The sequence below is a fragment of the Nanorana parkeri genome, unplaced genomic scaffold (genome assembly GCF_000935625.1).
Source record: "Nanorana parkeri isolate BGI_ZX_2015 unplaced genomic scaffold, ASM93562v1 scaffold925, whole genome shotgun sequence".
Taxonomy (NCBI): domain Eukaryota; kingdom Metazoa; phylum Chordata; class Amphibia; order Anura; family Dicroglossidae; genus Nanorana; species Nanorana parkeri.
This window is the reverse complement of record NW_017307193.1, coordinates 141,930-156,343: the sequence shown is the minus strand read 5'-3', so window position 1 is coordinate 156,343 and position 14,414 is coordinate 141,930. Positions and strand designations below refer to the sequence as shown.

Below are 14,414 nucleotides of genomic sequence, written 5' to 3'. Positions count from 1 at the left end.
CAGGAATGACAAACTCTTCTTGAATGACTATTCAAGAAGAAACCTTACCACAGCCTTTGGATGTCTAAGTAGGTTCTAATCTTATTACAACCTGTTGTTTAACATGAAGTCCTGAAATCAATAACCAATAGAAACAAGAGAAATATGTTTTTAGTTATTAGAAGTTTCACTGTTGGCATGTTCACTTGAAGGAGAATTATTATCAAAAAAGCATATTATGGCGAGTATAAATAAAGAACAATTGCAGAACTCATTTTATTCTAGATTTAAATGTGATCCTTTGGGTATGTATGTGTTGTTGGTGTGTATGTATGTGTATTCATTAGCGCCTAATAATTTTATGAAAATGTTTTTCTTGCTTGTCATGAAATGAACTGCCAAGCTAAACTGTATAACATTTGCAGGAGAAATGATGTCACCGCAATCTTAAACAAGTAAGAGATGGTGATCCCTTTAGGAAGACAGTTGCAGACTGAAAGGTAAGTTTTGCAAAAAAAAAGTAAACTGTAGGTCTTACACTTACAGGCTGCAAGTAACTTAAGAATATGTTAGAAAGCATAATGAAAAAACAATAACATGTAAAAAAGTTTACTGTACATTTGGATTTAGAGTTCTAAATGGAACTGATGCATCGCTGTTACAAAAAATCCAAATGTCTAAATAAACTCTGTCAGGCTTTTTCAACCAGGGTTCTGTGGAACCCAAGGTTACCTCCAGAGGTTGCTGAGGGTTTTTTTTCAGCAATGAGTAATTTCTGCATCTCGGGTAAGTAGCTAGTGAAACCAATAATCGTTTTAGCTAGCTATAGGGGTGGGGGTTATTCCTGTATTTCACGCCAGTGCTCCATGGGCTGTAGTTATAGTAATTATAAGAAGGGTTCCCTGATACGTGAAAATTATTCCAAGGGTCCCTCTGTGTTAAATAGGTTTGAGAAAGTCTGCTCTAACTTATACAGTGAATGGTTATTGAAGTAATTCTTATTAAAGTGTATGTTGGCACAAAACAGATATGCAGTACATCTCTGCATGTTTCCCAATGCTTTATCCCAAGGGTAGGCAAATTTCAGCCCTCCGCTGTGGTGAAACTACAACTCTCATCATGACTCTCACTATGGGAATCATGTCCCAAAATAAAGGGGTTTTGGATGGGTAGCTTTCTAATGATTAGCAAAGTATTGGGCAGGCGAATAAGATGCAACCCGTGGGAGGCTTTGCTCAATTTAAAACTGGGGGCTGTACCAACATGTAGTTTTATTGCCTTACATACTAGCTGTAGCAAAACAGACATTGGCAAAGGCTTGGAGCTCTAGTACCCCCTCTATACATCAAGTAAGGAGCAAGATAGGGTGGTATATGATAAATAAAAACTTTCTGCAACTTTAAATGACACAATCTCTAAATTCCAGTAAACTTGGGACCCTTGGATACAAAACTACATGTCAGTGGACTTCAGAATGACATTATGAAATATAATTTAGGGTCCGAGGATTAAGATGTAAATTGGGGAAGGAATGGGAGACAGAGAGGAAAATTAATAAGGTTAGGATTTTTTTTTTCCGGGTAGGGTGTGAGAACGATGAACGGGGTTGTAAGGATATGAGCGAAAAAGTTATAAAGGGTACTTATGGTGCTTTTTATTATGTAATTATTTTGTGTACTCTTCCCTTAATGATGGAGAAGAATGTTGTTGAAATTGGATGTTACTAATTGAATGTTGTTAGATTATTGATCAAAGAAAAAAATGATTATTTGATATTGCACCAATACAGCTAGGCTTCTGCTTGTACATTTGGAATGCATGACCTGTTACTACCCCCTGATTTGAAGAACTCTGATGGCAGTGAGTGTGGTTTTAACAAATTTAAGATTTGGTTCACCTAAATAAAGGAACATTTAGTTTTCATTGATGAGTGTGGTTTTAACACCAGAATGCAAGCCTACTCTTGATGCCAATAGTATGTAGATAATTATGATGATTTTTTTTTACCTCATCAGTTTTCAAGGCAGTGATTACTTATACTAAGCACTGTATATGAGGGATTTTATGTTGATCTTTAAGTCTGCATTGACTTCAACACTTGGAAACACACTGAGGGGAATTTATCAAAACTGGAGCACACGAAATCTGGAGCAGCTGTGAATGGTAACCAATCAGCTTCTGTCTTCATTTTGTTCAGTTAAGATTTCAAAATGAAAGAGAGAAGCTGATTGGTTGCCATGTACAGCTGCTCCAAATTTTGTCTGCTCCAGTTATGATACATTCCCATCTCAGTGCATTACAGTGCTATTCACTTTCAGCTGGACCCCAACTCACTGCAACAGTGAGTCTGTAATAATGTCAACACTTGTTGGTGTTATCTCTGATTTATTGTGTAGATAAATAATTCTGAGTTAAAACCAAAACTAGCTTGTCTGAATGACAGCAATAAACAGAGTTATAAAATGTGGTACTTTGCACTTAAGGCTCCACATGATGTATAGTGAACTGTAGATTAATTGGCATTAGTGTTTACTCCTCCAATGCTGTGTTCTTTTGAATTTTTACCCTGAAATTATGAACGGTCATTTACCTTTCATAGCTTGCCATGTACTGTAGGTTTGCATTAGGTCAGTCTACTTTTATCCACGCAATCAGAGCGCGCTAGTCCAGATTGTCTTCGACAAACACTGTATTAATAAATGGATGACTGGATGACGAGACCTGTGTATGGTTCCTGTATTCGAAAATCAGCATAGGAACAGGGCCGGATTTACTCTCCCTGCCGCCCCAAGGCTTATTTTTTAATAATTTGTTTCTTATTATTTTTTCATTTTTTTAATCACCTTTTTAATTTTTTTATAAATGTATTTTTTTTCCACCTAACTTTATTGCTATCACACAGGAGATAGCAATTGGAGATGACAGGTTCTCTCTATTGACCCTGTCACCTCCAATACAGGAGTTCTAGCACAGCACTGTGCTGGAACTCCTGTGACAGGTGAGAGAGGAAGAGCACAGCTCGCCCCTCTCACTGTGTACAGTCTACACGGAGCGGGAGGGTTACTTTTAACCCTGCCGTTCTGCTCACTGCAGGGAGAGACTCGGCGGCGGAGGACGGAACCAGAGGAGAGAGGTAAGTGCAGGGGAGAGGGGAGGAGGCTGCAGACTGTTTACATGTGATCTCGGCGAAATCGCAGAGTTCACATGTAAACGAAAAATCGGCTGCCTCAGTCCTGTGCAAAGCAGGACTGAATGTAGAGAGGGCAGCTTCCCCACAAGGACACCGCTGCCGCCCCTCTGCGCCCTGCCGCCCCGAGGCCGGGCCTCGGTGGCCTTATGGGGAATCTGGGCCTGCATAGGAATACAAGGAGAAACTTCTCTAAGACTACACATACATCAATACTAGTTAAAATCTAGCATCAAGTCCATCATCCACCTATACACCTGCTTATATTTAAAATCAGATTTACTGAGGGGCCACCTACAGTGACTACTAAAGTGAGAAAACAAGAAGGAAAAGGAAGACAAGATAAGCAATACAAAATACAATAATAAAGATTATTTTAATGGGTTGCTCTTGTATCTCTCATAATGGGTTGCTCTTATATTTCTCAAACTTTCTCCAGCCATCAAGCTTTGTTGTGGTGATCTCTACTGGCAAATATAATTTTTGGAAGGATATAGATAGATAGATAGATAGATAGATAGATAGATAGATAGATAGATAGATAGATGCTAAGAAAAATTCTGGGGAAATCATTGAAGCTTTTAACAAAATGTTAGCGTTATCAATAAGTTAAGGTAACCATAGACAATAGATGTTTATGATAATATGCAGATCTCCTGCAGACTCTTTATCTTTGGATGGTCAAGGCATCATTTGGTGGTTGGAATATATCTGACTTGTTTGAGGTCTGTGGTCATATTTTAGCTACGTTTTAAATGTTTCCAGCAGATAATAATCTCATATTCATTGTATCTAGTATTTCAGCAAGCCTTCCATAACTTTCAGGCTTTTTTTGTTTCCAATTTAATATATACTGAGATTAAAATGTCATCTTCTAATATCAGGTCACCCTGATATCTAATATCAGGTCATCAGGTATCCCTGCTTCCACTTTCAAAAGATGCAGCCTAGGAGAAATTGCTGAAGAGGCTTAAATTAGTAACATTTGATGTAATCGTATGACACTCTCAAAAGGCATGAATCAGGGACGATCTATATGTCAAAGGTGAAGTACTAATGTCACTGGATTCTGGTAGTTGTGGTGGCAGTAGAACTGGCAGATTCTTTACCATTTCATTTTGGTGGAACCAATCCATAGGCCTGCTACTAAGAAGGAAACCAAGAATTAGGTTCTTATATATCAGGAATACTGACTGCACAAACATTGATTGGAGTAAACATTGCTACTGTCTTGACTTCCACAAGAAAACGGCTTGTAAATTATTAAAGACAATTAAATTATTAGACAAGAAGTTTCACCTCAGTGTTTAAAGGCGATTTTCTAAAGATTCTGTCCACTGCTATCACTAAGCAAGCCAATTGGACGTGGGGTTGTATTGGTTTAGAGTAAATGGCTATAACTACATAATACAATTTTTGTATTTTATCTTCAGCAAATAACTGAATAAAAGCTCAGAAAAAGGAAATTCTTTATTTGACATTTTAATTTGTATATTCATGTTATAAAGGTGCATGTGTTTTAGAGGACATATTTGGCTTAATTTATTATTAATGTAATATTATTCATAATAATTGCTTTCCAGAGCCAGGTAACTTAGTAGCATGCGTCTGTTCTCTGCTGTGTGTGTGGAACAATAGTTAAGGACTTGCATCCCTTAGTTCTGTTACAAGCAACTGTTCTCTACATCATTAATACCAATTCTTCTTTGATAGGCTTCTTTATCTTTTGTTCTTGGCTTCAATAAATTATGTTGGCCAGAATTCATCAATTCAGACTTTACATGTGGACCGAGGATAAAGTGTGCTTGAATGATCAGCCTTTGTCTCAGACAGACACAGAGCAATCATTTCTGTATATGTGAAGACATCATTTAGAAAGCATTACTCTTTCTTTTTTTTTCTCTTTCAACCTTACTGTTGCAATGCTTTGACTTAAAGCGACACTAAACTCAAAATCATAAAAATACATTCAAGTACCTTTAACTATTAACAAGAATGTAGCTTATTTGTGCATGTAGATGTTAACAGCCCCGATGCTGGCGACGTACACTGTACGTCGTCAGTCACGAAGGGGTTAAATCATATCTGAATTCTTGCTTACACCTTCCTTCCTTCTGGAGGGTGGCTACTTTTGTTTCCCATGGTCCCTGTGTGTGTTGTAGAGTAGCGACCGCTCCAAGCTCACTCCCATGATACACCAGAAATCTCACATTTGCTTTACTAATTTGGGAAACAAAAGTAGTCCCCTCCAGAAAGAAGGAAAGTGTCAGCACAAATTCAGAGATGATTTGAGGAAGCTGAGTAATGCACAAAAAGGCTACATTTTTGTTAATAGTTAGGGTACTTTAATGCAGTTTCAAGATTTAACTCCAGAGTTTAGTGTCACTTTAACATTATTGTTAGGGCTGGTTCACACCAAGCGCGTTCCAGGCGCAGAGCATTTACAGAACAGATCAAAACTGCATCCAATGTATTCCAATGGTATTTTGGGCTCTAGTTCACACCGCAGCGTTCAGTTCCAGAGCATGTAGAAAAACTGTAGCAAGCCCTATTTTTCCTGCTCTGGAATGCATGCAAACGCATCAAAAACCCATGGAACGCACTGAAAGTCCATTTTAGGCTAAAAAAATGTATTTTTTATTTTTACAAAAACGGCCCGGAACGCATAAAAAATGTGGCAAAACCCACTGTAATGCGTGTGCAGAAACTCCTGCAGATCTGGTCTGCATTTTGTGTGAACAAGCGCTTGGGGTTTACATACAATTTAGACTTATCTTATTTGCTCCCATTTCGGTCTTTTAAATATAGCATTGAAAGTGTTGTATTATATCTGTTTGATAAGTAAAAAACAAAAAAAAACATGTTGATCCTGCCAGAAATCTTCTGAGCTGATAATTTGCTGTGTTCTCAACAGACACAGCAAATCAAGCTACTTCTTTCCCCCCTGGCTCCCTCTCCTCCCTGCTAGTAGATGAACAGTTGCTGGAGTATGCTCTATTCCTTGTGATCTAGTACAGGACATTCAGAGAGACTTGGAAGCAGCTGTTTGAGGATTGTAAGTGTTTGAGCAAAAATGTAAAGCAATGCTTTGTAGGGCAGTGCATATTTGTTTGATCTGGATTTATTATTGAAAAAAAAATTGAGAGTTTAATGCTTCTTTTAAAGTCCAGTGTTCAGTTTTGTGTACTAGTTTTGTCCACTAGGAAGCAGATGCCAAAATTATACAATTCTGGGTTCCTTACTATCCTTACTATTTTATTTAAATAGACCAGCTTGATGTAAACAATATTTTCAGTTTGTGTTAATGCTTTAAAGATTAGGGCGATTCAATAAAGTATTTTTAACACTTTTCTGGTGGTATGCTCCCTGTAAAAAAAAACTAATTTATGAAAGCCTTGCGGTAGTTAAGTGTTCTGATCCATGCAATAGATTTAGGTAGTTCTTTTTTGGCCACAATCACAATGTGTTTACTACGGCTGCGACATTCAAAAAGCATTATATATTCTTTGTGGAGGAGATTGTTCCCTGATTTCCTCCACCCTAACCCATCCTGAACACTGCTCTTGTGCAGTGAGGCTTGTTATGATTGTCTTGGAAAAGACAATGGATCCATTTGCTTTGTGGAGCTGAGTATTTTCATTGGAAAAAATACTAAAAGTGAACTTCACACTACAGAACAAATTGGCAATAAATGCATCAGAAGAAGTACATTTGTCCTTTTTCTGCTGCTGCTAAATGTTCAGTATGGTAGGTGTAATGTTCTGCCAAGCTTTGGTCCTGTAGCAAAAAAAAACAGGATTCTTCCCCATCCCCTTTCCTTAACTTACTTGAAATAGGAAAAAAAAGCAGTAAGCCAGCAGTGTTGCTGGGGATTGGGAGAACTCCTACATAGAGGATATTGACAGAAGATGAGCAAGTCTGCTTTCAAAGGATCATTTATTAAAAAATGATAATTTTTTTTGTCTTGGATCACTTACTTTGTAAGAGACTTTAAGAGCAAGACCTACACTTGAATTCTCAGGTCCATCCAGATGCATGTGGCCAATGGGAGAGGGGGGGGGGAGTGTCTCACTTTTCCCTGTTTTTTTTTCTATATTATGAAGAATACATTTGCAAAAATAAGGTTCCATGCTGGAGGGAAGATCTGGTATGTCTGACAGGAGAATCTGTCCAATTAAGAAGGATTTGAATGGTTGGATCTTTTAAGAGATATCCAGTGAGCAATCCCAAAAAAGCTGCAATCAAAATTCCAGTTTTACATGGATTATTTAATGGTCAAACTAAACCGATGATTGTGTAATTTAGACACAATGGAAAATGGTGTGTTTGGCTGTGGCCTTCCAGAGCCAATCTTGCAAACCTCCTATTCTATCACCAGCAGTTACAGATTGCCACACTCACCCCATGCTTATTGATAAATAAACATGGACTGTAATTGTAATTATCTGCTGGTAATTGCAGCAACTCTTGACTGTTAGGATAGCCATATACAGTGCATTGGTGCAGCACCTGTTGCAGGCTACTCCAATTGAGCTGCTTGGGGAACTGAAAATCTCACAATAGTTATCTGTATGGTTTAGTCCTGAGTGTATGATGGCTTGGTTGTCATTACATCTCTTTATGTTTCCCATAGGTCTTCTCCTAAGTGGATGAATGGTCTTGGCAAATATTAGTCATCAGCTCCTGGTGAAAAATGAACATCGTTGGCTTTCTAAAATCTCAGTTCCTTTGTCATCTTTTCATCAGCTATGTGTTTATTGGAACTGGACTTATCATTAATTGTATTCAACTTTTAACTCTTCTTCTATGGCCTTTTAACAAACAACTTTACCGGAAAATCAACTGCAGACTTGCATATTGTGTATCAAGCCGTAAGTTCTTCCTTATCCTTTTTTTTCTCTATATTTTTAGTGTGGAAATATAGTTTTTATGTGTAATAATTGACAAAACACATATTCCTGTTCTAAATTAAAAAAAGTATAGTAAACAATTATCAGTCATGATAGATTGTCATGTCAGAAAATGCTTAGGAACTGGACACAAAATCACTTTGCTAAATGTAATAGAGAACAGTTATTAGCTCTGCTTCAGTTTTTAGTAGAAAAAGCATGGCCTAATTTCATGAATTATTGGGAAATTTGTCTTGCTGTTATCTGCAACAATCAGGTTTTCCACACCAGTATCATTAAACACTGTTTTTTTTAAATCTAGATATGTTAGAAAAAAAGAGAAGTTACCCCTGTATGACCACTACATTCCCCTGATCTAGGAGTCTCTAACAGTGCCTTAAAGGTTAAAGAGGAACATTACCCACATGTTCAAAATAACAAAGGCACCTATAGAAATATTTAGTAATGATGATCTACAAACAGATACTTCTAGATAATTGCAGGCTTCTTTTTTTTTTTTGCATCTCCTTTTTCTCTTTTTTTTCCCCCCCAGTCTTCTGACAGTGGCTATTTTAACTAAGGGCAGGTTACTAGATCTCTCTATACTTCCTGGAAGTGGCACATGTGACTTGGACATGTGACCATGCACATCATCTCAGGAGAGTAAAATGCCTTTCCCTCAGATATGATGAGATTACAGGTGAGATTTCCCAGCAATGCTCAGTTGATGCAACCTTCCCAGAATGCAATACTTGGGCACAATTATACAATTTATGCCAAAATGGACAAGGAAGTGGGAAAAAGGAAATTGTAAGTAAATTAAATATGTTTGTTTAGCTAATTAATGTAAGATGATTTCATGTCAGCATGCAGAGATGTATGCTATTGTGATTCTTAGTTAAGAATCACAATCACATTAAGTCTGTTTTGCATAGAGGCCAGGAAAGGTTAAAGCCCCCAATCTAGTTCTTATCACCTTCTCTGTGCCTATGGGGAGGACAAGAAGGGACTGGAAATTTCTCCAATGATTTTATTAAAGTGGGAAGGCTTAGCACTTGAGTGCATTTATATGCTGTCTGTATCTTCCTGTCCAAGTGATGACTGCAACCCCATTGGTGTTAGGTAAGAAACAGCCTGTCCATGATTCCTGGACAGCCTAAAGACCTTATCATTGGTTGTTTCACCTAATGTTTGGTATTTCAGGACACATTTCAGTGCTTGCAGGTCATGCCATGTTCTATGACATTCCTTTTCCCCGCGTTACAAGTGATTATTAGGATCTATTCAGCATAAGGGTCCAGTGATATTTTTCCCAAAGGTCTTCCCAGCTATAATGCACTGATAAACAAGGCTCTCCAAATCCTAACCTTGCATTTAAGTAAAATTTGATGACCTAGTCTTGTGAAATTATCAGTTGCTGGGCTGTCATGCTGACTCTCTTGCTTAAATATTTGAGTCACTAATCTGGAATAAGCATGGGGATTATGACATTTCTCTGTCTGTTCTGCATAATTGTTTTGTGTCTGTGACTCAAAGTTTTAAAGCTAGTAGTTGGCATACCAGCCAAACTTGTATTTTTACAAGGAAGCCAGCAGTGACAGCCCCTATATTTTGTTCATGACAGGTTTAAGTTTTGACTGACACGCTAGAGTTTTTGGATCTAGAGCATTAAGTGTATTACACCTGTTAATGCGTCATACTTCTTGCATGTTTACATGAATCTCTTTGTAATTTTCTTAAGCCCCCATCTGCTATGAGATCTGACACCTATATCTGCTGTAACCTGTCACATTCACATCTGCTGCAACATCTCTGACTTGCATCTAAGGCCACATTTACACAGGGCTTTAGGCTTTAGCTGGCGATTCTTGTGGCAACAACCTACGGATTCTTCCGCAGGAATCCCAGGCATTGCCGGTGCAAGGATTTTAGCCTACACAGGCTAAGATGCATTTTGTTTCCCCCCTTCCCGCACCCTCAGGCAGCCTTATGGTAGTGCTAGCCCTGCATAGCCAGCGATTATTTACATATGAATGAGTCACGGCTTATTGATAAGCAATATCCCGGCAGGTGACCGCTTCAAGGACAGTGCGGGCTCCCAGCAGGCTCCAGAGAGAGCGCACACAGCAAAGAGAACTGGGGGCGGGGCTCAGACTATAGAAAACTGAAGCTCAGAGCCCTGTCCAGACCGCTGCTCCTGTGTATAGGAGGCAGTGTTTTTCCGCCCTCCCCCACCAGCGGCCTCAAGTGGTTGCTTGTGCTGCCTTTATGGTAGTGCTGGCTGTGATCCAAGGTTTGTCAGAACAGATGTGGCCACTGTGCCTCTGTATGTTGATGACAGACTGACAGCGGCTGCATCTGTTAGTGGCAGTCTGCATGTAATTGCACATAGAATGAGTACCTATGGTTCGGGATAGATTATTGTTCCTGGACGCAGACAGATCTGTACGGACATACCTGGGATTGCTGCCGCAAGAATCCATAAGTCCATGCTGCAGGAATCCCCAACCGCACATGATAGCCCTGTGTAAATGTAACGTAACACTCTAACATATGCTGCAGTATTTCTAACTCTGGGGTTGTCGCTCAACTTCTTTCACTTTCTTTCACACATCTGCTGCAAAACCTATTACATATGCTGCAACATTTCTCTATATGGGGGACACTTTAGGTCACTAGCTCATCCTGAGGTTTCTTGATTGCCCTGTGATCACTCCTGTAAACTTTAGTTTACAGATATGGTAAAAATGTGTTTTCTTTCTCTTCCATTGAGGGACACAGGAATTCTTAAACCTTCAAGTTATTCTGCTGCCTGTAGCAGAAATGGACAATGGCAACAAAAAACTGTTAGCCAGTACAGTATACTCTAACCACTATCCACATGCCTCAGTTTTTTTTCTGTGTCCTCAGGAGAGTGTACATAGTTTCCTCAGCTCTGCTGTTCTGTGTTTGGAAGATTTATCTATCAACAGCTGCTGGTAGATTCATGGCGGATACTGGAAATCCTGGAATTTTCTCCATTCAGCCAATGAACCCAGGTTTTTCCAGTTGTATACTGGTGTTAGTTCTATGACAGCCCAGAAATTCTGGATGAATCTACCAGCTACTGGTAGATTCAGCCAGGATATGGAAATCCTGGACAGCTCCCCAGTTAGTCCATCCTCCCCTCCCACCCCCCCCACCCTCCAGCTGCCTGCTGTTTAGGAGGAGAAGGGCGGGAGTAGTGCCCAGCCTGTTTTGTTGTGCATGAGGGTGGCTGGAGAGGAGCGCTGTCATTCACAAAAACACAAGTTCTACAACAACAATACACTCCAGCTACTAGTCTTAAACACTGGTATGTTTAAGAAAAGGGTAGTACCTGACTTCTGGTGTTGTAGGCTTGTTTTTTGAATGACGGCGCTCCTCTCCAGCATGCCATCATTCATAACAACACAAGCCTCCAGCTACTACTGCAGTTGCTGTCCCCTGAATGCCTGGCAGCTATGTCTGGGATCAATCTTTTCTGTCAGTTTCAGTTAAATCTGAAAAGGGCTGGAAAATTTATATGGAGGGCTACAGAATGAAGAGGGAGAAGTAGCTTTAGTGCTCCTCCATGGGAACGCCCCAAAAATGGGCTTGAGTGTGGGAAGCTACAGCACAGCACTGACAGAAAAGAAATGTGTGGTTTTATTTCTAAATCACTGCACAGATTTGAATGGGACCCAGTATGGTGTGTGCTAGTTTCCTTGGCAGATATAACAAACATTTTCAAATCCTCTGTTAGATAGTGACTAGATCTTTCCTGATCATGCTATGTCTTGCCCTTCCTACTCTCCTAATTACCCTAGTGGCTAAGTGTAGTGTTCACCTTCATTGGATTTGTCTATATTATTGTACCCCAGCTGAGATCTAGGATTGGTGGTTTATTTATCTAGCCATTGATTTGCTTTAAAGTGGACCTAGAATCAGATATGGCATACCAGTCTTAGTCCGTAGGATTTAATATTGAGTTGGCCCACCCTTTGCAGCTATAACAGCTTCAACTCTTCTGGGAAGGCTGTCCACAAGGTTTAGGAGTGTGTCTATGGGAATGTTTGACCATTCTTCCAGAATCGCATTTTTAAGGTCCAGTACTGATGTTGGACGAGAAGGCCTGGCTTGCGGTCTCCGCTCTAATTCTTCCCAAAGGTGTTCTAATGGGTATAGGTGCAGGCCAGTCAAGACCCTCGACCCCAAACTTGCAAATCCATGTCTTTATGGACCCTGCTTTGTGCAAACTTTACTCTTGGCACATTGCAGTCAGGCAAGTACTGTTCTCCTGGCAACCACCAACCCCAGACATGTCCATCGGATTGCCAGACTGAGAAGCATGACTTGTCACTCCAGAGAACACGTCTCCACTTCTCTAGAGTCCAGCGGCGCCATGCTTTACACCACTGCATCCAACGCTTTGCATTGCACTTGGGGCTGTAAGGCTTGTATGCAGCTGCTCGGCCATGGAAACCCATTCCATGAAGCTCTCTACGGACTGTTGTTGTGCTAATCTGAAGGCCACACAAAGTTTGGAGGTCTGTAGCTATTGACTCTGCAGACAGTTGGCGACCTCTGCACCCTGTGCGCTTCAGCATTCGCTGACCCCGCTCTGTCATTTTATGTGGCCTACCACTTCATGGCTGAGTTGCTGCTGTTCCCAGTTGCTTCCGCTTTGTTATAATACTACTAACAGTTGACGTGAAATATTTAGTAGCAAGGACATTTCACGGATGGACTTATTGCAAAGATGGACTTATTGCACAGGTGGCAACCTATCGTGGTACCATGCTTGAATTAACTGAGCTCCTGAGAGCGACCCATTCTTTCACAAATGTTTGTAGAAGCAGTCTGCATGCCAAGGTGCTTGATTTTATACACCTGTGGCCATGGAGGTGATTGGATCACCTGAATCCAATGATTTGGAGGGATGTCCCAATACTTTTGGCAATATAGTGTATTTTTATATGGTAGGTGCATAATGTCCCCTTGAGATCGTCTTTATCTGCTTTGCTTTCTAGAAGAACAGCACCATATCAAATGCATGATCCAGGGTCAGCATCTTAGATATGATACTATCTAGTAATGCAATTATGATTAGACAACACCAAGAGCCTGTGCAGCTCTTGGTGGTTCTCACATAGATCAAATCCAGATGCATCTTTTGACCTTATGATTAGCTACAAAGTTACAATGTTGCAATATTATTGCTGAGGGAAGAAACTGTGGAAATGCTTCCTCCTGCAGCAGGCAGATTACATCTCAACCTCGGTAAAGTTACTTGCCAGGACCTCAGGTGCTACTTTTTAGTAATACTGTAATGGTACAACTTTTTTTTAATATACTATTGCTGTATACAGTGAAATGCAGACTTGTAAAGTCACTGAAAGGTCCCCTTTAACCCCTTCATGACTGAGGCCTTTTTTTAATTGTTTGCACCCATGTTATATTCCAAATTTTAGGCCTGAAAATTACTTAAAACCCCCACACATTATATATTTTCTGAATGCCAAGGCCCTATACAATATAATGGTGGTAGTTGCAAATTTTGATGTTGCGCAATATTAGCACAACTCCTTTAATAAACCCCACAATTTAGTGATAAATTTAATTAAATGCCCCAAAACACAACAAAATACCAATTTTTTTAAATGAAATATAAAATATGAGGTTACAATGAGTAAAACGATACCCAACATGCCCAGTTTACAAATTGCGTGCGTCCGTGAAACGGCGAAAAACTGCAGTACCCCAAAAAATCCACAGAAGACGCTTTAAAAGCCCCCACAGGTCATCAATTTAGAGAGACCCCAAAATACTGGCCCTAGAATTATTGCTCTCACTCCGGCGTGCTCGGCGATACCCAACATGTGTAGTGCGTTCGTTCGTGCTCGCGGCGGCGAACCCCCCCCATGTGATAGCAGATGGTGGTGACAGGTACTCTTTAAGGTGATGCTGGGGGTCCAAAAGACCCCCAGTGTCACCTTTACACTGGAAATAAGCTATTGAAGTGCAGATCGCACATCAATAGCTTATAGCTGGGCTGCAGGAGCCCAGAACTGACAGCCCAGGGACCGGAAGTGATGCAATCTGCATCGCTCCCGGTCCCATAGAACGGGGAGGGGATCGATGAACGGAAGTTCGCCGACCTCCTCCCCGCGGACACCAAGGACGCCGGTCCCAGGCCCGTAGGAGGGGCAACGGAGCCCGGGAAGCACGGCGGCGGTGTCCGGTGGGGGTAAGTCGCCAGAATCGCTTCTGTTGTAAAGCCGACAGTCGGCTCTACAAGTTTAAACAGAGTCCCGGCGGCAAAAGTCGCCGGGAGTCTGTTTAAACAGCCCCGATGCTGG

General features: G+C 40.4%; 1 protein-coding gene across 1 annotated transcript in view; it reads left to right on the top strand.

Annotated features, from left to right (window-relative positions):
• Positions 1 to 445: 445 nt before the first annotated feature.
• AGPAT4 (1-acylglycerol-3-phosphate O-acyltransferase 4) overlaps positions 446 to 14,414 on the top strand; it is a 54,442-nt gene continuing 40,473 nt past the window's right edge. The window contains exons 1-2 of the mRNA XM_018566214.1: positions 446 to 479; positions 7,800 to 8,037. Of these exons, the coding sequence (XP_018421716.1) occupies positions 7,860 to 8,037 (178 nt within the window). The 5' untranslated portion in view covers positions 446 to 479; positions 7,800 to 7,859. The remainder of the gene's footprint in view (positions 480 to 7,799; positions 8,038 to 14,414) is intronic.